General features: G+C 43.1%; 1 protein-coding gene and 3 long non-coding RNA genes across 4 annotated transcripts in view; 1 reads left to right on the top strand and 3 right to left on the bottom strand.

The window, feature by feature from the left end:
- LOC125985882 (uncharacterized) overlaps positions 1-5,348 on the top strand; it is a 7,337-nt gene extending 1,989 nt beyond the window's left edge. Inside the window, exons 2-3 of the long non-coding RNA XR_007487477.2 lie at positions 2,999-3,154; positions 5,215-5,348. This is a non-coding gene — a long non-coding RNA (uncharacterized lncRNA). The remainder of the gene's footprint in view (positions 1-2,998; positions 3,155-5,214) is intronic.
- Positions 3,727-5,932, bottom strand: LOC125985879 (uncharacterized). Its single transcript, XR_007487474.1, has 3 exons — positions 5,713-5,932; positions 5,467-5,545; positions 3,727-5,339 (listed from the first exon to the last, which is right to left on the bottom strand). It is a non-coding gene; the product is annotated as an uncharacterized lncRNA (long non-coding RNA).
- A 5,321-nt stretch (positions 5,933-11,253) lies between these two features.
- On the bottom strand, positions 11,254-14,921 carry LOC125985884 (uncharacterized). Its single transcript, XR_007487479.2, has 3 exons — positions 14,882-14,921; positions 14,704-14,763; positions 11,254-11,750 (listed from the first exon to the last, which is right to left on the bottom strand). It is a non-coding gene; the product is annotated as an uncharacterized lncRNA (long non-coding RNA).
- A 1,787-nt stretch (positions 14,922-16,708) lies between these two features.
- prdm14 (PR domain containing 14) lies at positions 16,709-22,485 on the bottom strand. Its single transcript, XM_049749101.2, has 8 exons — positions 20,906-22,485; positions 20,216-20,263; positions 19,987-20,150; positions 19,612-19,882; positions 19,325-19,527; positions 19,027-19,128; positions 17,340-17,559; positions 16,709-17,213 (listed from the first exon to the last, which is right to left on the bottom strand). Exons 1-8 carry the CDS (start codon positions 21,597-21,599, stop codon positions 17,056-17,058), a joined length of 1,860 nt encoding a protein of 619 aa, XP_049605058.1. The 5' UTR covers positions 21,600-22,485; the 3' UTR covers positions 16,709-17,055.
- Between the last annotated feature and the right edge of the window lie 106 nt (positions 22,486-22,591).

The following is a 22,591-nucleotide window of genomic DNA, read 5'->3' on the forward strand; positions in this document are numbered from 1 at the left end:
CACAATTCAAATTTGAGTTGAATTCCAAATTGGGGCACACAGGAAGAGTACTATATTTATATTATATATGTATATTCTACCACTTTATATTACATATTTATATTTCTAGCAATGCCTCCATCCATTTTCTGCGGCTCATCCAAAAGAAAAGCCGCAAAATGGCCCTGCAATTAGCTTATCTTCCACATGAGATGCACTTCATGGTTGTTTGTTGCTGGGAAAGTCCCTTGTGTGGCGAAATGACCTCAGAGGAGCCCGCCAAAGATATGCGAGGACCCGCGAGTGCCGAAAATTGTAAGTCGACTTCATAAAATGATCCAAAAAATCATCGCGAGTCAAACAGTTGACATCGTGCGAACAAGGCAGCTCATTCATGTTTTTTTCCACACGAGCCTGTTAGTTGTCACACATAACACAACATGTCCGCCCTCCCCTCAGCCTCACCTCCCGCACAGGCCAACCCCTCATCAACTTCCCGCAGCATTTGTCCTCCAGCGACGGACGTCTTTGTCCCAAATTACAGTTCGTCAAACCCGAAACAAAATAAACGGCGTCTGATTTTGATGCATTTGACCGTCTTGGCCTTGTTTGGCTTGGCCGCCGTCTGCGCCGCTGCAGTTGCATCCCCGAGGTTTGAGGCCTGCGGCGCCGCTGGTAGATAACCTGATTATTCACTAAACTGCCTTCCACGGGATTCATATTAAAGACGCGCTAGCGCTTCGGCACCACAGCGTAGACGTGCAGTGGTAGCAGCCATTTTGAACACGTTTCGGCACCTAGTCGACTACAAAAGTAACCCCGCACAAAAAAAAAAAAAAACAATGCGACATCTCTCGCTTTGCGTCGGACTGACAACTTTGTTTTGAAAGCTAAATTTGTGACCCGTAGCGACAGTGACACGGGGTGAACGTCTGGGTCACTTTACTGCCCCGATAAAACGCCCTGAGAGGCACAATGCGACACCCCCCCACCTCTTTCCTTCTTCATGGCCAAAGTAAAACAGCCATTCCTCACTCAGGGGTCCGTCTCTCGGACTCCAAAATGCGTTTTATGGACCACCCCCCTCTCCCCCGTTTTGTGCAGATGGGTTGAATATGACATCAAAGCCTCTTTTAAATCCTTCACAGTACCTCTCATGTTTCTCCGCCGGTATCAAGTTCAAACCCCGCATTTTTACAGTAGATTTAATGGATCAATTTCTCTAATCACATTAGCACCGGCTTAATGTAGAACAAATTTCAGCGTGGCCACCATCAAAGACGCCAGGCCCGAGCTCTAATCGGCCGTGGCATCTCGGACTGCGCTGGAAGATCTCTGGGCCTGCTGTGATAAGCTCCAAGAGGACCCCCCTGTTATACCATTTGAATGGGTGATGGGTGCTCTGATTGGAAAAATGCCAACTGAAGTAGTACATTTTTCAAAAAATATAGAATTGAGAAACATTTAATCCTTTAGCAATAGCCGCTATCAGATGTATAGCTAAAATAAAGTCATGCTAATCGGCCAAAAATGCCCCTAAGGTGCTAACATCTGCACTACAACACACACTTTTACACACACGTAATCATATATACACGTATGAACAGACAAAAAACAGAAGCCATGTTTGTTTTGGGCACCACACAGAATGATGGATGATAGTCACTGTTTCTATTTGTTTACACTGCGGCAAAATATGTAACGACCCCCCGCCGACTGGATGTAACGTAAAAAAATACGATCTTGAATGAGCAATGGCTTCACACATGCGGAAAATGTAGCGGTGGGCCACAATCAAACACACACACGGGGCGGGGCTTGTCTTGATTAACCCAGCCAGGAGAAGCATGGCGTGTTTTGACCGTGGCGTCATGTCCGGGTTCCCCGAGCGGCTCGATGGAAGCCATCCGTTCTGCTTTGTTAGTAGTTTGTCTCCTTGCGTTTTCTTATTTTGGCTAATTTGTACAGTTCGCCCGATGACCCGCCTGCCTCACAGGAAATAATGAGTGAGCACCAAACGGTTCGGGGGTTTTTTCAGACGCGGGTTCGACTCGGAGTCGTTTGATCTTTCTGAAAAAAATCTGAAAAATGTTATGTTAAATAAAGAAAACGGTTGCTAATTCTATTGCAGGAGGATAAAGAATATATGCCTCGTTATATTATCTATAGCTGCTCTAGTGCTGTACCTCACCCACATTATTCCGCTGCGTCACGGTTCCTGGAGCAGAATTCCGACATTGTTACGACTTTCTTGGAATAATTTTCTTTATTTACAGAACCCTGTGAACCGTATACCACGCTCTGATCACACACGCTCGAGCCCACTGCATGTAATTACCCTCGGCCCCACTCTCCAATCTGTCACTGCCCGGACTCATTTGTCAGAGCTCAATGCAGCGTGATTAAAGAAACCTTAACGGTGCCGTTGCAAAGAAACAAAACAAGAGGAAGAAGAAAAAAAAATCTGGGAAATTTGGGAGCTGAGCGTGGGTCGCTAATGCATCGAAGGTGCTGCTGCGGCGGTAGTGCATTACGGTAATTAAAGACATGCAACATTACGGGGCTTCATTAATCATGCCTTCAATGGACTTTGAAGCCTTAATGAAAAACGGCTCGCTGTGCCGCGGTTATTGGGCCCGTACAAATTATGGGGGGCACCGCACACGCCGGCAGACCCCTGAAATGGATTGGCTGCTACAGGATGGAAAAAACAAACAAAGGGAAATAAGTTGATGCAGGGGTTAACAGTCTGTATCGAGGCAGCATTTGAAATGCATCGTTCTTGAATCATATCGCACCTCATGTTTCGAGATGAGGTATTGAATCGCATTTTATAAAAAAAAAAAAAAAAAAAGGCCTGCAGTCATCATTATGTCAAAAATAGCACAATTTAAGTATGTCTGTGTTGACTTTTGAGGCTGAGAGTTGACTTCTAGGGGTGTGCATCATCCTGAGCAAAATCAAGAAAAGATCTGAGCTGACGCAGATGGTTTTGAATGTCTTTTCTGTTCCCTCCAAGATCATCTCCTACTGGAGGTGCATTAGGGTGAGATGGGAGCCCCAGATAAGCGTCTATTACCGTGCCAGAAATGACGTACTACCACTTTCCCCGACCCGCTTTTTCGGGGTCTTGCTTAACTCCAGTGGTTCCATGTCAGTGGCGCTAACTATTCAGGTGAGTCGCTCAAGCAAAATTGTTCCAAAAAGTTCGCCCCCGCCCCCTCCCTCCCTGATAAAAGCACTTTTGGCAGCTTTAATTGGCTACATTTCTTCAACAAAAGGAGCAAAAGGGAGATGATCCATAATTTAGAACGATGACGTCATTGTCTTTCTCCTTAAATGGGCAACTCCGGGGCTGGATTGTAAGTAAATAACAATGACAATACTGACATCTAGTGTTCAACGAGTTCATTGCAGACTCCTCCATTAGCCCTGTAAATGAAATGCTCATTTTGTGGCACCTCGAAAGTTATTCCGTTACCCTTTTCACTAATAACTCTCTGAAAAAAAATCTTTCATGCCTGGTGGTGATGTAGTCCAGAGTTGCACCGCCAGATGGCGCTCCAGTAACGCTAAAAAATGAGAAGCGTTTCCAAGGGCGTTTCCTATTTTACGCAAGTACAGCAACAAGATATATTTAATCTTTAAAATGTTTAAACGTATACTTGTATACGTACACCACCAAAAATGCTTTGATACGGAAATACGATTAGAAAGCATAGAAATCACTGACTCTGGAGACAAAGACACTTAGGGGATTTTAATGTTTTAATTGTTCTCCAGAAAAATCCAGACTCACACCGAAGGTGAAAACATACAAAATTAAATACATATGAATATCAATATGAAATCAAATATCTGGGTGCAACGATAACAGGGAACAAACTAAATTCAAGATTCAAGAGTTTTTTATTCGCCATGTTTGAGCGTGCCAAACAAGGAATTTGACTTCGGTAAATCACAGCCTCTGTTCAACATTTAGGTGACTAACAACAACAATCAGGACATGTGAAAAACAAAAGATATTCTAATGTGTCCAACAGAGCATTAACCTCAAATATTCTGGCAGAACTTTGGTTAGTCTAAGCTTAGTTTATTGCACAATATCTAGTTAAGTATTTTTTGCAATGGACAAATGTGCCATTAAACCATTAAATGTGCTATTAAGTAAAACCATGTCATTTCGAAAAACATCGACACTTGCTCAATGTGCGAGAAAAAAAGAAAAGTGACAGCAAAGGGGCGGGGTGTTTGGCGTTAAGCCACATCCTTGCAGGACCCGAAGTGGGTGGCAAGTATGTCAAATATTTTCTCGGCCGCGTTGTGGGATGACCCGGCAGCAGCGACTTGCTGCCCAGGTTGATTGGGAACAGTCCTTTTTTTAGACCACTTTTTCTAGGCCCTTCCCTCTCAGGGTGAGCAGGGAGGCAACTGCTCAGTCGCGTGAGGATGAGCCGGAGAGGAGCGCTGTTCCATCCCGCTCCTCGGCGACAAACTCGCTCACGCCGCCTAGCGTGCAGAGTTGGGCTAGGTACTCCCAGTCACATCCTGACCTGTACCTACTGCCCTTCCCCATCGCCGCAGGACTTTGGGGTGGAGACGTGGGCGGGGTAGTGGGGACGGGGTACGGGGGGCTGCGCTAAGGGTTCGAATTGCGCGCAGGCCGAGTAGTCTGCCATGGAGAACTACATAAAAGACGGTGACAGGATTACAGTGGTGCCTTGAGAGACAGTACAATCGGCAAAATGGCAAACTAGTGCAATTCAGAAGCCCACCACAGGACGGCGGCAGCATACAATTCAGATTGTGCTCTCATTCGAGAGGGGGACAACATCAACATCAAGCGACTTGGGCGAACACAGTCCATTAGGTATTGTTCGGATCACCGTAAAAAAAGTGTTTACTCATTAAGATGCTACTTTTGGGCAATTTGCATTTCCATTTTAATAATTTTACCCACTCAGCCATCTGTGAGTGGGTAAAATATGAATGTGTTGCAGACCAAATGAAAGACTTGTATCTGAAGGCACCACTGTAGCCAGATCATTTTGAAAAAGGATGATAAAAGGCTTTGGGTTTTGTTTTCAATTATTTTTAAAATTTCATATTTTTATGCTTATGTAAGTGAAACGGAGAGGAAGGATTTTGACAGATGTGAAATTCTTTTGGCTATCAATGATTGAATAATTCTGATCAAGATAGAGGGTGAAGGCCCCATTATTATTTTTTCTTCAGAAGGACCCAGATGAAAGCAGCTCCATGCATCTCCATGGCGACGCAGTTTTGATGGAGGGTCCTCCTGTCATTAGCCAATGCATCAGGAAGAGAATGTGGACGGACGGATGGACGAAGATCCCATTCTAGATGGGGGACGAGACAATATTCTATCTGACAGCAATTCAATCCGAATTTCACCTGATCGTCGCACAATGGATGCCAAAATGTCTCGATAGCAACAGCCCACTCCCGATTTGGCCGTGAACTCACCAGCTCGTCTAGAACCACCACATCAGGCTCACGCTGCAAACGGCCATCAGCGGCAGCGAAAGCGAACAGCGTTGACCCCCTGAAAGGCAGCAACAAAGCAATTTGGTTTGACCCCTGCTGGACCCGAAGGCATGCAACACATACATACACACACGTTCCAAAATAATAACGGCTCAAACATTTGCAGTCGGACTCCTTCCATGGCATTGGTCGGGCGCGCGCGCGGCAAGAAGGAAAGCAACTCACCGCGAGCAGTGACTATGACTGTGAAAGTCTTCTCCTCAGCCGTTCCAGCTTTGGGTGTCATGGTGACCTTGTACTTGCCCTTGTCTGTCAAACCAAGCTGGATGATAGTCAGGTCTCCACGGGTCTGGTCAAACACAAACTTCTTTTCCTTGTAAAGCGCCCCCTCGGTGCGTTCCCAAGTGTCTGCGGTGGAGTTGTCAGGGGACGACATCATCGCGCGGGCGGCCGCGGCGGACGCGGCCGCGCTGCCCGTGGGCGCGGCGGACGCGCCCGCGCCCGCGCCCGCGCCGCCCCCCTGGCTGGACGGGTTTGTGACGTCCGTGGCCAGGGCCTCGGTCGTGATCGGGGCCTTGGGGGTTGCCGGGGCCGCGGCCCCGCCGGATTTGGACTTCTTGGAGCTCTCACTGCCCGTCTTGCTGTAGGTGAGAATCTTGCCATTTTCAAGTTTTTCCCAGACGACTTTTGTGTAGTCATCCAGCGTAGTCTTGCCGGTGGCCATGGTAACATCGCCACCTGCTTTGCCCTTTACTTCCATGTCTGCTGCTGCTGTTGAAAACAAAGCACAAGTGACTTTTTACCAGCAGTTCCACAATAATCATTGTCACAGCACACCTCATGAGTTTCATCTATGTATCATTTCTATCTCATTAACGCCATTTCATTCGAGAGGTCAACCCTCCATTTTGTTTTCAAATACGTAAGTTACCAGCGAGCGGAAGGGAGATCAGGAGCGCCCACATCAGCCGAGCCATCTTGCTGTTCATCCTTTTCTTCTGCTGATTGAGGAAGAAGCGCGAGTAAGAAGCACACTTTGCCCGAGCAAGCGAGGTAAGGTGCACCAGCGTTAGTACTCGGCCGTCGATGGGACTTAGCTTTCAGTCTCAGCTCAGGCGTACCCACAATGCTTGGCCTACAAAGAAAAAGACATCCGCCCTTTGGAAATGACACGGCGCTTGCAAATGTCATACGCGCATCACTAAGACGCAAAGGGATCAAACGCAAAGCTTTGAGAGGAAATCTGCAACTCCACAGGACGGGGACTACGTGTGCTAACCAAAGACAGCATGTGGCTGCCAGGCCTCTCCCGCTACGGAACAGGATCGGCGACTCAATCGTCGGAGACGTCATTGGTTGTCAAAGCACAAATCTCCTGACGGCAAGGAAGGGGAAGCAAAATGGCCGCTCAAAGAGTCAAAGAGGGCCCGAGCGGCAGAGAGACAAAGGGGTTCTTTGGCGTTTGGGCTACGTTTAAAACTTTGGAGACATGCGTGACCTCAAGGTTATGATCGTCGACTGCATCGCGGTGCCTTTATATTAGCTTACGCAAGCAACACTTTGACTTTGATCCAAAGTGGAACGCGGGGCGGATTTGGCAAGCTCAATGACAACATGAGCGCTTGCAAGCCCGAAACAACGCTCAGAAAAAATGAGCCAACATGACACCAAGACAATGAAAACAATTTCCATAGCCACTTTTCTTCTTTTCCACCAGTATGACTTCTCCGTTCTGTACTGATAGCAAGGACCGATACTTTGGATACGGCAAAGTTCCCCCACCCAAAAATGCAAGAAGATTGTGACCAAAGAAAGACCTGCATTCGCCAATTGAGATATTTTGCTTATCATCGCGCAACATTGATGGCAATTTTTCCCATTCTCATTCCAATTTCTGGTTGGAGAAAAAACAAAAACGACCACAAGATGGCGCTCGATACTGTCCCGCCGAGGTGGAGGAGGCCAACCGAGCCAACTTTATTGACATGAACAAGAATAGTTCATCAAAGTCTGTCTGTTTCTCCTGCCGATTCGTTTTCATTGATACAACACGCACACACACGCACACAGCAGACAACCTCGAGGGGATATTATTATCATACATATGTGATGATATTATTATAAACCAGAAAGATTGGGTCAAGCAATAATTTACAAATTATGAAAATATAGTTTTGGCATTTTTGTTTATGATCTTGGAGACAGATTAAAATAAACCCATTTTGGATGCAATAAGTATTGTTCTTGTTTTCCATTTAATCACCTTTTTTGCCCTCTTGATTTGACCTGAATGCAATTCCATTTTTGTCCACTAGAGAGAAGCACACGTATGGTACATTGAAACAAGAGCAAAACGGCGTCTGAGTTTCTCGCGCAGTTTAAAGAAAATGATTGAATGTCATCGTGAAGTAGAAAGACTCGACGCACGTTTTCGGTTGTTTTTGTCTGAATTACATTTTTGTATATAAATTGATGTTTCAACTACTTCTTCATGAAAACTAACACATCTTAGTGTCTTCAGAGATCCGTTTCCTTTTACACGTGGTCCGTCTTTTGACACTCAAGTTGCCTTAACTGTTAATGCTTGTTATGTTATTGCAGTACACCAGAGGGACCTGTGAGCCAAAGTGCCATGATGAGGCAGCCGTTTTATTATTAAATTTGATTTTTTTTTTCTTTTTTTTTTTTTTATGCCTGCACTATTATTGACCAGCCTTTTCTGAAAATGACCCACAATGTACACATACTGTAGTTTGAGCATTTTTGGCAGTTTTCAAATGAGCTAAATGCATTGAGGTGGAAAAAAAAATCACTCATCAGGGATCAATCCAGCTCAACTATCACTCTCATGGTGGCCTTAGCCCCCCAAATGAGTGTATGTATGCTCGTGTGCTGTCTTAACCCCTGAAGTGGGTCCTTCTATCTGGCTCATCCCGCTAATAAGGCTTTGCTGTAGGACCGTAAACAGAGGACCACTCCCGATAATCAGTCCGAGGCCCGCCGGATGAAAGGAAAGAAAGCGCAGAGGGACTATCAAAGGCCATCCTGCTAACAGGTGAGGTGAACTTACGATTCAAGCCATATTGTTAAGTACACCTAATAGGAGCCAAATCAAAAATAACAATGCTCAGTGTTGACTGACACAATCCGAGAGGTGTTACGTGACAAAAAGCTTCATTTAGGTGCTTGGAAAGCTTAGAAGGCAGATTTTTTGTCTTTTTATTGATATTTTGACTTGCATCTCATTTAAAATATATTGAAGGGCTGAGGTTTCCTATGGGGAGGGGAACTGCACCTAAAGATGAATTGTGATTAAATGAAATAAATAAATAAAAATACTTACAAAGTATTTAATATTGGGATTTTAGAATATCTTATTTTTGTAACATTTATGGTATACTCAACCACACGCACACACACACACACGCACACGCACACACACACACACAAACTGGAGTAATTGAAATGTAATTACTGCAAGACACTTTGTGTGAGCAGTAATCCTGTGAATCCATTGTTGGCCATACGTGCTTGCTCCTTCATTTATGACCACTACCCCAACCAATTCGACCCCCACACACACACACACACACACACTCAGGAGAAGTGTGCTTCCCACAATAAGAGGCGTAATTAGCCCAGCGACACAGGCCCTCACAATGGGCACAACTTTTAGAAGGCACTGTAAGGCAAACAGTGAAGTGTGCCATGTTGCTCTTTAAGGCGGGGGTCATCAGTGGGTTGAATTGAATATACATGTCCATTGAAATGGCTTTCTGTCAATCATTACAATTCTGTGTGACATTCACGACAGGCAATGATGCGTTCAAGTTGTTTTGAAAAGTCAGGGCGGTTGAACTTCTACCAAACGACTAAAATGTACCAGTTTCTGTGCTGTTGAAACATTTCACGTAAAGATTTATGTAGGATTTTGTCACACCTTGACATACCCTTGTTGCTTTGTCACAGTGTGTGTGTGTGTGTGTGTGTGTGTGCGTGCGTGCGTGCGTGCGTGCGTGCGTGCGTGCGTGCGTGCGTGCGTGTGTGTGTGAATGAGAGAGCGAGAGCTTGCAGCGCGGCACACACATTAATGATCACAAGGCCTAAACAAACCCTCTGTGGTTGTTGGGCATCGACCCGCTGATGCACCCATCACAACCGGCTAACGTATCCGCGGAGGCCTCGTGCCGTAATTGACTTGCTCTTCGGGACACACACACACGTGCACGAGCACACACACACACACAAACACATGCCTGTGGGATTAGCAACTGTCATTAGCCAGACCCTTGTTGCTTTTTTGTGTATGATTTGTTATAATCGTAGACGGAGTGCTTATTATGAGCTGAGAACAAAATAAAATATTCTGCTATATACTTGCTTGTTAGCAAACAAAGTGTGAGCTCATCCTTTATGGCTTCACCCCTTGGTGTTTATTGGCCCGTGTGGGCCGCAAAGGGAAAAAGTGTGCGAGGTCGTTTGTGTTTCAGCCTGAACGGATTGGCCCGTCACGAGCTCACCCATCGGATCGCCCGGTTGATCGTATTTCCTGATTAACTCAAGTGAAATAAAGCTCTTTTAAAAAAAAAAAAAAATGGACGTTCCCTATCCCTTCTTCCCTTTTCCTCGCTCCCTCTCTCTTGACTCTTTTTACGTTTTTTTTGTTTTGTTTTTAATTACCTTCGTCATGCTCGACGGCAGCTGATGACTTGATTAAGACTGTCGCGCACCGTTACAGTCTCTACCCCGCTGATGGATGACTCCCAAGCTTATTAACTTACTTGCCACCCCGCCCCAACGATCAATAATGTGCCGGACCTCGAAACGCAAAGAGGGGAAGTGGTGGTAGTGGTGTGGGGGGTACCGGGATGGAGAGACACATGATTAGCCCATGTGGCCAATATGGAGAGGCGTACAGGTGTATTGATTGGGATGGATTAGGCTCAGTTGCAGAGGCTTAAAAGCTTCCCTTTTTCTTACGCTGGTCTTTGTAATCATACCTGACACCGTGACATTTTTAATGGTAACAAGCAATAAAAAATGGTGGAATTTTAATGCCAATACTGATTTTTTTATGGTGTGGCTCTTCCGTACTTTGGAATGACTGAGAAAAATTAATACATTCAATCAAATAATGACCAAGCCATAGCAGACGTGCTTAAACTTGTTATGCACGGAAAAGCATTTTAAGGTGGTTTAGCGTACCTTTCATGAAATTTACAAGGATCTATTATTTGATATAATCCAAATAATATGATTACTTTTGTGTCATTTTCTGTATTATTTGATGTAACATAAAACCACATTAAAAACGTTTTTTTTTGTGATTTTATTGCATTCACTATCTATTACATTCGTCTAATTTTAATAAAACATTGAAAATTCTTAAAAGTAAATATTTCCGCCTCAGTCCGAGATGGCTAAAGTTCCAACGCAATCGAAACAAATCGTAGCATTCCACTCTCGAGGGGAAAAAAAAAACACAACAGTACTTGACACGCACCCGTCTCCTTTTACTTGGAAGACCACCAGGAGACACGGCAGATGAAGAAAGGTCACAAAAAAACAAAAACCCTCATTCCCCATGGGAACAGCCCGCTTCACTAGGGCCTTTCACGAATCAGAGCTCATCATCGAAGATCATTTTGCCACCAATGGAAGCACTTCAGCATGCCGAGAAGTCTCGACATGTCTGAAGTCGACATTACGTTAGGACTGAATGAAACGGGCCAAAGGAACACACATAATAGGCTTTTTTTTCTCCACGTATTGCGATATCGATCCCGACTTGATGGAATGTTGGGAGCAGAGTTATCACATCGACACAACGCTTATTCAAAGAAGGGTGGGTCTCCAAATTAAAACGTAAATTTATTTATTTTTTCAAATTTGGCTGAGACTTTTTGTTATGGCTTAACTCACGATATACATGTCTACCCAATTTCATGTGGCTAAGTGAAACTGAATTGCATTTGACAGACACCTCAAATTGATCAAAATAACAAAAATGGCCGCTTCGAATCAAATTGGCACACTTTTTTTGTGGCTCTACTCATGATAGATAAAAACGATTTTATTTTTGACGAAAGAGGGAATATAATAACACTTGAGCACATAATTAACACAAATGTTTCCATTGACCTTTTCTTTGGCCTCCATCTGTGTTGACTAAAGTGGAAGCTCCTGCAGGGATGATGCGCACCATTAATGTGACTGGGCTCCATTTTGCCAGACATTGATCTCGACATGCCAACCCCGAACGACTGAAAGACGACAACAAGCAGAGGCAGACTCAGAAGGTCATCAATGGAACATTAAACATAAAAAAAAAATTAAAACATGGGTGACGGTACAAAAAACAGTGTGCCCAAAAAAATTAATTAATTTAGTGTTTTTTTTTTTTTTATGGTGTTGGGTTTTCAATGGTTTCAAAGATTTTTGCTATTTCAACAACACTAAACTGCAGCAGAGAAACTATACCATTTCCATCCATGAAGTCATTTAGCAATGTTTTTCCAAGTAACTTTCCCACTAAGCTTTCAGCTGGGACATTTGAAGAATTGACATCATAAAAGCCATTCAAAAGAGCGACGTTTCCAAGCCGTGAATGCACACTTAGTGGCTACATTCAATCCCCACAAGAGAAACTTGTCTCAAGTGCAGAAAATTATTGCTAACCTCTGCATTTTCCCCCTTTTTTTCCACCGGCTGTGATGCACATTATGAGAAATATGGAGTTGCTTTTACCGTATGCACTCCAGCCAGACCCGTCATCTGTGACTTCTATTAGCTTGCCGCTCAATAGCGCTCTTGTCCTTGGATGTATTGTTTCTATTAACTTTTTTTTTCCTGGTCTGTTTTAATTAAATGCGCTGAGTCTTTTTTTTTTTTTTTTTGGGGTGGGGGGTGGAAATGTCACAACAGCGCTAATGAATTAACGCTATGTCCGGAAGACAAATCAACCGCAACTGTCTGTATGAATCAGATTCTTTTAAAAAAGCATAAACAGATCAATGGAGCTTTCACGGCTCGCATATTGCTGACATCACCCAATCCCGGCATGCGTGTGTGGCCACCTTGCAACCAGAGCTGTAACACAAGCTCATTTAGCATATGGCATCTTTACCGTCGGTAGGGTAAACACAATGGGGATGGTCAAACACACCACTCCGTGCACATTTGCACACACGTGCCACACACTAAGCCGTTAGAAAGCGTCTTTAGGAACCTTCAAAATGGATCAACTTTGTACGGCATGTGCATTTGTAGGCTGAATGTCGCTCGGGCCTGTGTCAAAATGTGCTGAGTATTCTATGGAATCTGGTTTGGCGTTAACAATCAAATTCGCTGGACCGTGGACGAGGCAAACAAAAGTCTGCAGAAGATTTGTCACATTTTACAAACAATATTGCGCTACTCATCCCACAAATAGAACATCATTTGCAAGGCGCATGAAGGCTTTCTTTCCAATGCTCCTTTATTGCAACAACAAATGTCCAAACTTCACTGAGCAAACCTTTACTTCCACCCTGACTCTCGAGGTTGTCGCTATCAGCTGTCAAAGCTTCAACCTTAATGGAGGCTGCCAATCCCAACAAATCAATACGTACCCAACAAGGGGCTCGGATTTCCGACCACACGCCTAAGAGAGCAGGCATGACGTCAGGATGTTCCCTACGATCATAGTCCAACACAGGAGGGAAAAATAAATAAAATAAAAGATCAGACCATTTTTGGTGGGAAGAGGTTAGACACCCAGAAGCAGGCAGCTAGCCAGCTAGCAAGCGAAAGGCTAGGCTAGGCTAGGCTACACGAGCGAGCGAGGCCGTAAAGTGGCCGTTAGGGTACATTAGAGGCTCTTGAAGGCATCATGAATTTTTCAGCAAGGGGCTTTGCACGGTCGCAACCTTAAACACACCACAGGCCCTTCAGGATACTCTCACCTTTAACCCCTGCTCTCCCTAGGGGCGAGTGGTCACGGTCAATGATCTGCCTGGCAACAGCTTTGTATCACATGAGGTCAAGTGGATGTTTTCACATCCTCAGACTGATTAAGGTGTTCAATAATGGCGCGCGGGGGGGGGGGGGGTCACTCTGGCATTGATATAGTAACAATAGTCATAGTTGTGATTATAAATATAACAAGCAAAGAAAAAAATGTAGCTAACTAATTTCAATGTTTTGGCAGCCTGTTTTAGTTTTTGTTTAGTCTGTGTCAAAATGTCGTTTTAGTCATGTTCTTTTTTTTGTCCGATCACGTTTTAGTCGCCTAAAACATTTTACATTTTATCACTTATTTTTTTTCTTTAAGTCAGAATGATCCAAGACTATTTTAATCTAGTTTTAGTCGACTAAATCTTTAGACATTTTAGTCTAGTTTTAGTAAATACATTTTGTATACTCTTTTCTTGAATGCAATTCAGTTTTAGCCATATCCAATTGGTCCCTTCAAGAATATATTCATTTCAGACACAGAAGACACTCTGATTTTAATTATGTTCTCGAAGGGCTGCCGTCAAGTCAACAAAAGTCAACCACTGCATTAGTAATGATGTCATTATAGAAATTAAAGACACGTCAGTATTTGGATCCTTCACTGAGGCTGCGATGGGGACGGATGTGTGCACATCCGTGAGTGCATGTGTGTAAATGGACTTAGTTTAGGCGGGATTAACCGCACTAAGAGAGGCAGGGACATGCAGGACGTGTAGTGTCCATATGCTGCAAAGCCTTCCCTTGGGGGGCAACACGTGCCCCTCAACTGCACTGATACTAAATAAGTATTTAGAATAAGAAATTGCCTTTAAAAAGGCAGAGTTTGTACATAGTATGTAAAACATAGCCAGCTAGCCTAATCCTAACGCCTAATGGAAATCAGCATTGACTGGCTAGCAAACAACATCAATAGTTGTAACGCAGTAACTTGGACCTGACTAATGCGGACTTTTTAAGGCCGATGGTGATTCTGATATTTGGGGGGAAAATCGTATTGATTACTCAGACGATTATCTGAGAAAAATTATGCTCTTTTGCATGAAGAAAATTCCATTCAAACATAGCACAAAAGTGCTGAACAAAAAAACATTAAGTGCAAGAACCCATTTTGTGTCTATTCACAAAAGAGAACTTACTTAAAGATTTAAATATACTACTCCTACAATGTTTTCCTGTCTGTGATCTAAATCCCCAAAAGATTAGGCTGGCTCACTCAGTCACCTGTGTGAGAAGTCAAAGTTGGTCCTGCATGAGTTCCTCCTCTGTCCGTCACAAAAGCCGCTTGAAACACAATGTACATATATGTAATGTAGAACAGTGTATCCATGTTTTTGAACACCACAAATGTAGTTAAACAAACTGCCAACGAAGCGGGGGTAAAAATAAATCACAGTTTTACCTGATTTTGAAATCTATGAGACATTCTTCTTCACAATTCCAACCTCGAGGTTGGAAGCGCTGGTGAACGATGTTCGCCACCCTGTGGTTAACACGAGTATTACAGCTTTCAATGGCTCAGCGATAATGAATATTTTCGAGAAAATGAGGAATATTATAGTACTCTTGCGCTTATTCTTTTGTCTATACGATTGCTCTCAGTGGCCAAGGTGGGAACACCAGGGACAAACTATTAAGAACAATACAAAACGCCAATGGTCATAATACACGTATTGTCCAATGAGGAACTTTCTCCAAGTGTCCATCAAAAATGACAATTTTTGCCTCATGTACCTCATGTAGTGCTGTAAACAATCACAGTACAAAAGGGTTTTGTGAGGCGCATGCCGAGAGGAAACCTGCGTGGAAGAGTGTGGAACAAGTGGAATGACAAAGGCAAGTGTCGGCCTTACACGCACTTCGGAGCCCTCCCGCATGTGAATGGAGCCCCCTCCTCTACCTGCCATCATGTTTTTAGCACACTCACTTGTTTTATCATGATGAATGGAGAATTGGAGGGACTCAGGGGGCCGGAATATGTTTCCCCGCGGGAGCACAGTGGATCCCCAATGCGGCCCCCGTGGAGCAGGGTGAGGCCATCTGCCCTCTTCTTCTTCTTGGGAGTCAATCCCACCTAAATGAGACACACACGTAGCGATATGGACAGTGCTTGATCTGCCTGTCCTCCAGCCGTGCCAGCCTTAAAATAACACCAAATATTGTAGTTGCTTTGTATTAGCCCTAGTGCTGCTGTCATCAGTATCAATATAAGTGTGGATGTCGAAAAGAACCAATTAGGGGCCAGTGGGGGCGGAGCCAGCGTGTGGATAATCTCCCTGTTTTATTCTCATTCTCTCTATATCTCTCTCCCCTTTTCTTTGTCTCTCATCCCATGACGCCACAAAGTGGAGGTGGTTGCGGGGGTGCACTTTTCTTAGTGGAGCCCCCCCAGTGGGTCGTATACACGGCAGGGAAGGAGGATCCGCTAAAATCATGTACTTGTTTGAGCCTCCATTGTTGTCCTATTTGAAGGTGACCTTTCACCCCAGCAAGCCTGCAGTCAATCCAGCCATCCATCAATGTACGTATGTGCTCATGTATAGATACACTGTACATAAATTGATCGCTATATCAACATAAGAACTGATGTGGTTGCAGAAGTGTGCACACCCTCTTGTAATTGGTGATGCGGTTGTGTTAAAAAAGAAGTTACATTCAAATTCATGTTAAATGGGAGTTAATGCACATCTTCCACCATATGAAGCGCCGTTGATTCCCTTCAACTAAAGTTCGATGTTCTAGTAGGCTTTTGCTGACATTCTCACATCTTACAAGCCTACTGCTGAGCGCTTCCATAGCATTAGGGGGATCAAAAGTATTAGTCAGGAGAAGGCTGCAGCTCTCTTGTCTGTCCATCGGTCAGTCTGTGAGGCATGTGGTGACAAGAGTGTGACGGCAGATGTCAGTCAGGCTGTCTCATTGTGCTCGTGGCAGAAGAGCAACTCACAGCACAACGCACTATTGTCATTCATTTGCTCCACAGGGACTTGTTTTGTTTTACACCCTGCTTCTTAAAGTGGCATCACGCACGCAAACTGCAAGTCTTGTTGAAAACCACAAACTAAAAGGTTGTTTTAAATGCATATAGTTGGATCTTGGTGTTACGTTTCAGCATATAAAACTAAGCATTATATTTTTAATGCACTTTAAAAATATATATAATTAATTTACTTGTACTTATGTTCCCGTGAGTATAAAATGACTTTCTTCATGAACAACTGTCGAAAAATCATGCTTGGATTTTTTTTTATTAATTGTCTAAATTATAAATAAAGCACTCCACTTTTCAGTAGAAATATCAGATTAGACATAATAAATTAGCTAAATGAGATAAATGCTCCTTAACAAAAAATCTCAAATAATAATGATAATAAGACTTTGACGTTGGAACTAATACATGAAATACAAATCTGGGTTCACAATTCACAGCACTGATCACATCACTATAAACATTTTAGTTTGCTTGATCGTGTGCCTCAATACAGCAAAATTTTCTTAAACAGTTACAATGTTAAACCATTTAAAAGAAACTTGATGCTTGTCAGAGTACAAATAGGACAATAAACTTGTTTGGCTTTAGTTCCACGGACGATATTCAGGATTTAAAGGTGTTTTTCCAGTGTAAGGTTGGAAATTTATTTTGACATTTGTTTGACTTTTTGCCTGGTCCAACATAGATTCCTCCACTGAGCCAGTTCCTGGATTGAGAATCGTGCTGTCCAAGATTTGTCTACCTTAAAAAAAGAAAAAGACATTTTAATATGAAATGCATGACAATATAATATTTCTTTCACATTACTGTTAAATTATGTTTATAAATACATCTAAACCAAACTAAAATAAAAACATCGGGTCTTTACTTTTATGACTTCTGGCGTGGAACTTGAGCTCAGGCTCCTCCTGGAAGGAAGCCCCGCACAAGTCGCAAGGGAACGGCTTGTCCCGGGCGTGAGTCCGCCGGACGTGACTGTCGTGCGCCGCGTGGGAGGCGAAGGCCTTGCCGCAGTGCTTGCACTTGAAGGGCCGCTCTCCAGAGTGCTGGCGGATGTGCGTGCGCAAAATGCTGGAGGCAGTGAAGGCCTAAGGGAAAAAAACAACGTAAGAAAGAAAAACGACAATGGCAACAGGGAACTTGTCATTTTTGATCAGGCAATAAAGTAGATTTATGTCTCAGATGGCTGTTTAAAAAATGTGCTAAAGTAAATTATGCAATCATATTTGTCTGGACATTAGATGTAATTAGTATGATTATTTCAATGTGAGTGTTAAGAAAAACAACTGATTCAAAACCGATAATTCAAATTTTTTTAATCAGGCAATTCATTTAAATAATATTTGCTGACGCTTGTGGCTGTCTTCAGCAATTTAATTACTTCTAAATAAATTACATGTAAATAATATGTTGTACAATAATCAACCTTGCTGTTCCCAGAAATGATCGATTTGAGTTTTGCAATTAATATTTATCAAGAGGTAGTGATAAATAGTTCCACTTACAAAGCTAATTTATGTCTTTTGTGACCGCCTTTAAAAGGAATTGTGTTCAATTAAATACAAAATGGAATCATTTGGTAGATTTTCTAGTTCAATTATAATGTGTTTTAATTTCATTTTATGATTACAAAAAACATTATTTTAAGATGTGGCCTTAATATTTCCAATGGCTAAATTCAGTTTGCAGATATAAATCATGTGTGATTACAAAAAACATTATTTTAAGATGTGGCCTTAATATTTCCAATAGCTAAATCCAGTTTGCAGATAAAAATAACAAGCTTTGTAATGTAAAACAAACAAACAAAAAATATTGTTTGAGGTTATATTTTTAACCAGGCAATAAAGTAGTCCCACTCAGATACCTGTCTTTTGAGCACGTTTGAAAACAAACCATTCAATAAAATAGACATGTTAATTTACTCTGGATCATACATTCATTTAATCGTTTTAGTTCCATTTGAATTCTAACAAAAACCATCGTTTCCAATCTTGACCATTTTTCTAATCAAGCGGAAAGTAGTTCCACAACGTAACATACTTTGTGTTAAACAAAAACATGTTGAATAAATTCAAACGTAAAAACATGAGTTAGTCTGTTGTTAAAATAAAATGTAATCATTATCTTTTATTTCATTTTGGAATTAGCTAAAACAATCGTCTGCTTAGCGAGACGAAACACACTGGTCGTAAGAATACCAAGCATTCAGTCGGAGATTACGTTAAACAAAAGATCAACCGAGAGTGGAAAAAGAAAAAAGGGACGAATCCATACGAAAAAAGAAGAAAAGACACAAAAAGGACTCAGGCTCATTCCATGGTCGTAAATAACATGTATAATGTGGCGAGACAAAAGGGTGGGTGTACATCTGGCGATAATTAGCATGTAAGTGTGTCGCCGAAGTGTGCCCGCGGAGGGACACAATAGACACGGGCCGAATGCGCCGTGAAAACAAGGAAGTGGAGGAGTGACAAATTGACGATACCGGACATACATGGCGGATTAAAATACATACATACATAATATATATAAAAAAAACATATTTCCCTCACCTTGTTGCAGTAGACACACTTGTAGGGACGTTCTCCCGAGTGGACTCGCATGTGTTTGTTGAGGCTGGACGACTGAGAAAAACTTTTTCCACACACTGTGCACTGCAATATAACAACAACAGCTTTTTAAATTATGCGAGTTCAATTACTCGTAAAATGAAAACATGTTACACCAACTTGAAAGAATTGTGCTTTTTTTTCAACACTGAGGAGCCCAACAGTGTTAATATTGTCCTGATATTTTAGTTCATTTCACAAGCAATAATATATTTATTTGATCGAGGTATAATTTAAGTACCTTGTGCGGCCGGTGTTTTTCATGCACGTGGAGGATGTGTATGCGTAGGCGATCCCTCTTCTCGAAAGAACGGCTGCATAGGTGGCATGGGAACTTGCGGTCACCCTGGTCCACGCAACGCGTGTATTTCAAGTGCTTGTCTCGGTAGTACTTGTAGGCGAACACCTTGCCGCACCGGTCACATTTGAAACCCTCACTGGCATCTGGGGGAGGGGGGTAGTTTGAAAAATATCAGGTCCATTTCAGTGCTTTTCATAGGTCCTCTTATCTCTGGTTCCTGGTCTCACCTTCAGCGGGAGGTAGGGTGTCGTAGTCCTCTTCAGGACCCCTGAGGGTGAGCGGGATGCCCAAGAACTGCACATAGCCATCTCCGTACCACACCAAGAGCTCCTGCTCGCCTTTGATCTCCTTGCAGGCTTCGTAGAAGATCTGACCTTTGACCTGCACTGCCGCCAGATTCTGCTCCTCAGCGAAGCGCGCGCATTTGACCAGCGACATCCAGTTGGCTGAGCCGCCGCGGCCATCCACAAAGTGGCTTAGGCGGCCGTTCTCAAATACCTGCAGAAAATGGAGGACGTCGCAAAGGTTAAAGAATATATGCCAATGAATAATGTTAAGTTGTTGCACTGATGCTCAAATATCTGTTTCCCAATAAGTCCTACCTCCCACATGAGAGTGTTGTCGTCGTAGGTCTTCATCTCGCTTGTGTTAACCAGTTTCCCCCGGAAGGGTCCGAAGCGTGTGCCTTTGGGAACGCTGCTTTCGGCGTCAGTGAACACGCTGCAGTGAGACACGTTGCCCCAGCATGCCTGCACGATGCTCAGACCTGCAAGGAGAACACCTTTCACGTTTCATCACGTAACATCAGAATGGTGGGTTTTAGAGCCTCACCCTCAGGAAGATCCAGAGCGTCCTTGTCCAGTGGGATGATGGGACTGTCTGCGAGACAACCAGAGTCAATTGCATGACATATTTGGAATAAATTCATTCATAATTAGAAATCTATCACATTTGATATACACATATTATATGTACCGTACAGAATATACAGGTGAAAAAAAAGAGAACTTTTTTTTTTTTACTATTACTCTGTATTAATTATTTTTGTGGAGATGTATGCAGTATGTATGTATACATATGTATAATGTAGTATATACAATACATATAATGTACTGTATATTTACAAACGATATTGAGAAATGTGTGTAAGTATACACATATTTACATTTTCACCAGATTAGTGGGAATAATTTACAGTAATGAAATTTTGACTTAACCTGACTTGTTGATTTTTAAAATTTGCTATTTTGCTATATACACCAACCAGGTTTTTTTTTTCACTCTGTTTACGTTTTAATCTGCTTTTTAAAAATGGCTTTACGAAAGTATTGTTGTTGCATTTTTAGTTGATTTTGTTGTTTGTTTGATTTTTTTAAATCGAGTATTTGTTCCTTTTTTGGGATATCAAAACCTGACTTATCAAAACTTATTTATTTTCACCTTGATGAATTGTTCTTAATTATCTAAATTTGCCCATCAACATTATAAGTTAAATACTTTTCCAAAGACAAGCACTTGCACCTTCTTTGTCCGGCAGGTTCACCCCTGAAATAGCGTGGCCTCCGCCAGCACCGCCACGGCCTCGCTCCGGGCCCGCCGAGTACCCGTACAGCACCGCGAACAAGTCGTCCTCGCTGAAGTTGAAGCGACCTCTCTTCTCCGGGGTCGGAGCCCTGCTGCGGAGTATCTGCTTGGCTGGCGAGGCAGAAGCGCAGGGCGACCTCTCGCTGCCGTTACCCCCGGCTGGACTGCTAAAACTCAAGTCTGAAAGCGAGAGAGGACCTGCAGCGTGCTCGGTCACCACCGCGGCCAGCTCCTCCGCCTTGGACGAGCACCGCGGGTGACTTTGCATGAGGTGTCCGAGGAAAGGCAGCCCCGGGCCTGCTAACATGGGCCGCTGCTGCTGCTGCTGGAGGTAAGGGTTGAGCACCAGCGCGGAGGGCGACTTTATGGGGTGAAGGAGGCCGTGAGTCCGAGGGAATAGGTCCATATACGGATGGTGGTGGTGATGGTGGAGAGGGGCGGGGAAGAAACCCCGGGCGGGACTTGTCTTGAGCATGTCCGCCTGGAGGATCCTGTCCTTGGGCGCTGAAGGGAGGCTGGACAGGGTGAGCAACATGAGGGATGGATGGAACTGTGTCCTAACAAAATGCAGGTTAATACACAATTTGAGCACATTTACACTTAGTTTATTTAGTTTGTTTTTAAAATTCATGAAGGTAACGTTAATTTTCCTATTTAATTAATGAATGCCGCTTTGCATTGTAAAGCACTTTGTGATTATCTGCAAAGACAGTTAATCAGTTTACTTTAAGTATAAAGAAAAGTGAATTTATTTAGTTTCAAGAAAATCTTCATTTCACAACACTTTGCTTAAATCAAAGGATAATACGCATACTTAAATCATTTTTTAGGACCCCCCTGCAAAAGTTTAATCTAAATTTCCTTCCTTCCTCACCACAAAAAAATAACACATTCATCACCGTTGTGTGAGTATTTGAAGAAGCATTCAGCCAGTTCAGAGATACAAATCAGGGTCATGACACTCATTCAGGCCAGCCAGAACTGAGGTCAACATTCCTAAAGCTTTAATGTCTTTATAGACCTTAACCCTGAATCCATATTATAGAAGTTGCAACGTTTAATTTGAAATAAATCTGCAAATACAAGAAGCCCATTAAAACACACCCAAACAAAAATCAGCACGTTTTGATTCTTTTTTTTTTTTTAAAGAAGCTTACCTTGCTGCCAATTTAGAGGTGCTGCACAGTGAAACTTGCTGTCATAACCCCCCTCATACCCCCCCACACACAAGCAGGAAGAATCTTCTTCAAGTGGACCAGACAGTGAGTGTGTGTGAGAGTGTGTGTGAGGAGTGTCCGGTCATCTGAGGGCATCCACGTTGATCCGCTGATGAGGATGCTTCCTCCTTCCTATTGGCTGCTGGCTCATGCATCTCAATAATGCCTTTCTCTCTCTCTCCAGGGAAAACCCACCCTGCTAACTTGTATGCATTTACATATGAACTCATCAATTTTGATGTTATCTCAAACAACCCCCCCCCCCCCCCCACACACACACACACACACACCAGCCCAGAACACTAATGTTAGCTCATGATCACTTTTGCCTATGAGATGTACCTAATGTTATGGCTTGAGAGTGGAGAAATAATCAACAAAAAATATGCTGACTTGTTTTGCTGGG

The sequence above is a fragment of the Syngnathus scovelli genome, chromosome 18, assembly GCF_024217435.2.
Source record: "Syngnathus scovelli strain Florida chromosome 18, RoL_Ssco_1.2, whole genome shotgun sequence".
In the NCBI taxonomy this organism is placed as follows: domain Eukaryota; kingdom Metazoa; phylum Chordata; class Actinopteri; order Syngnathiformes; family Syngnathidae; genus Syngnathus; species Syngnathus scovelli.

Bases quoted from the DNA above. Each gene is read 5' to 3' on its own strand.
- prdm14 (XM_049749101.2), bottom strand. From the start codon at position 21,599: ATGAATTTTAAAAACAAACTAAATAAACTAAGTGTAAATGTGCTCAAA. The intron at 20,264-20,905 runs GTGCAAGTGCTT...GTTGTCTCGCAG, and splicing joins GAACCTGCCGGACAAAGAAG to ACAGTCCCATCATCCCACTG. The intron at 19,129-19,324 runs GTACTTAAATTA...GTTATATTGCAG, and splicing joins AAAAACACCGGCCGCACAAG to TGCACAGTGTGTGGAAAAAG.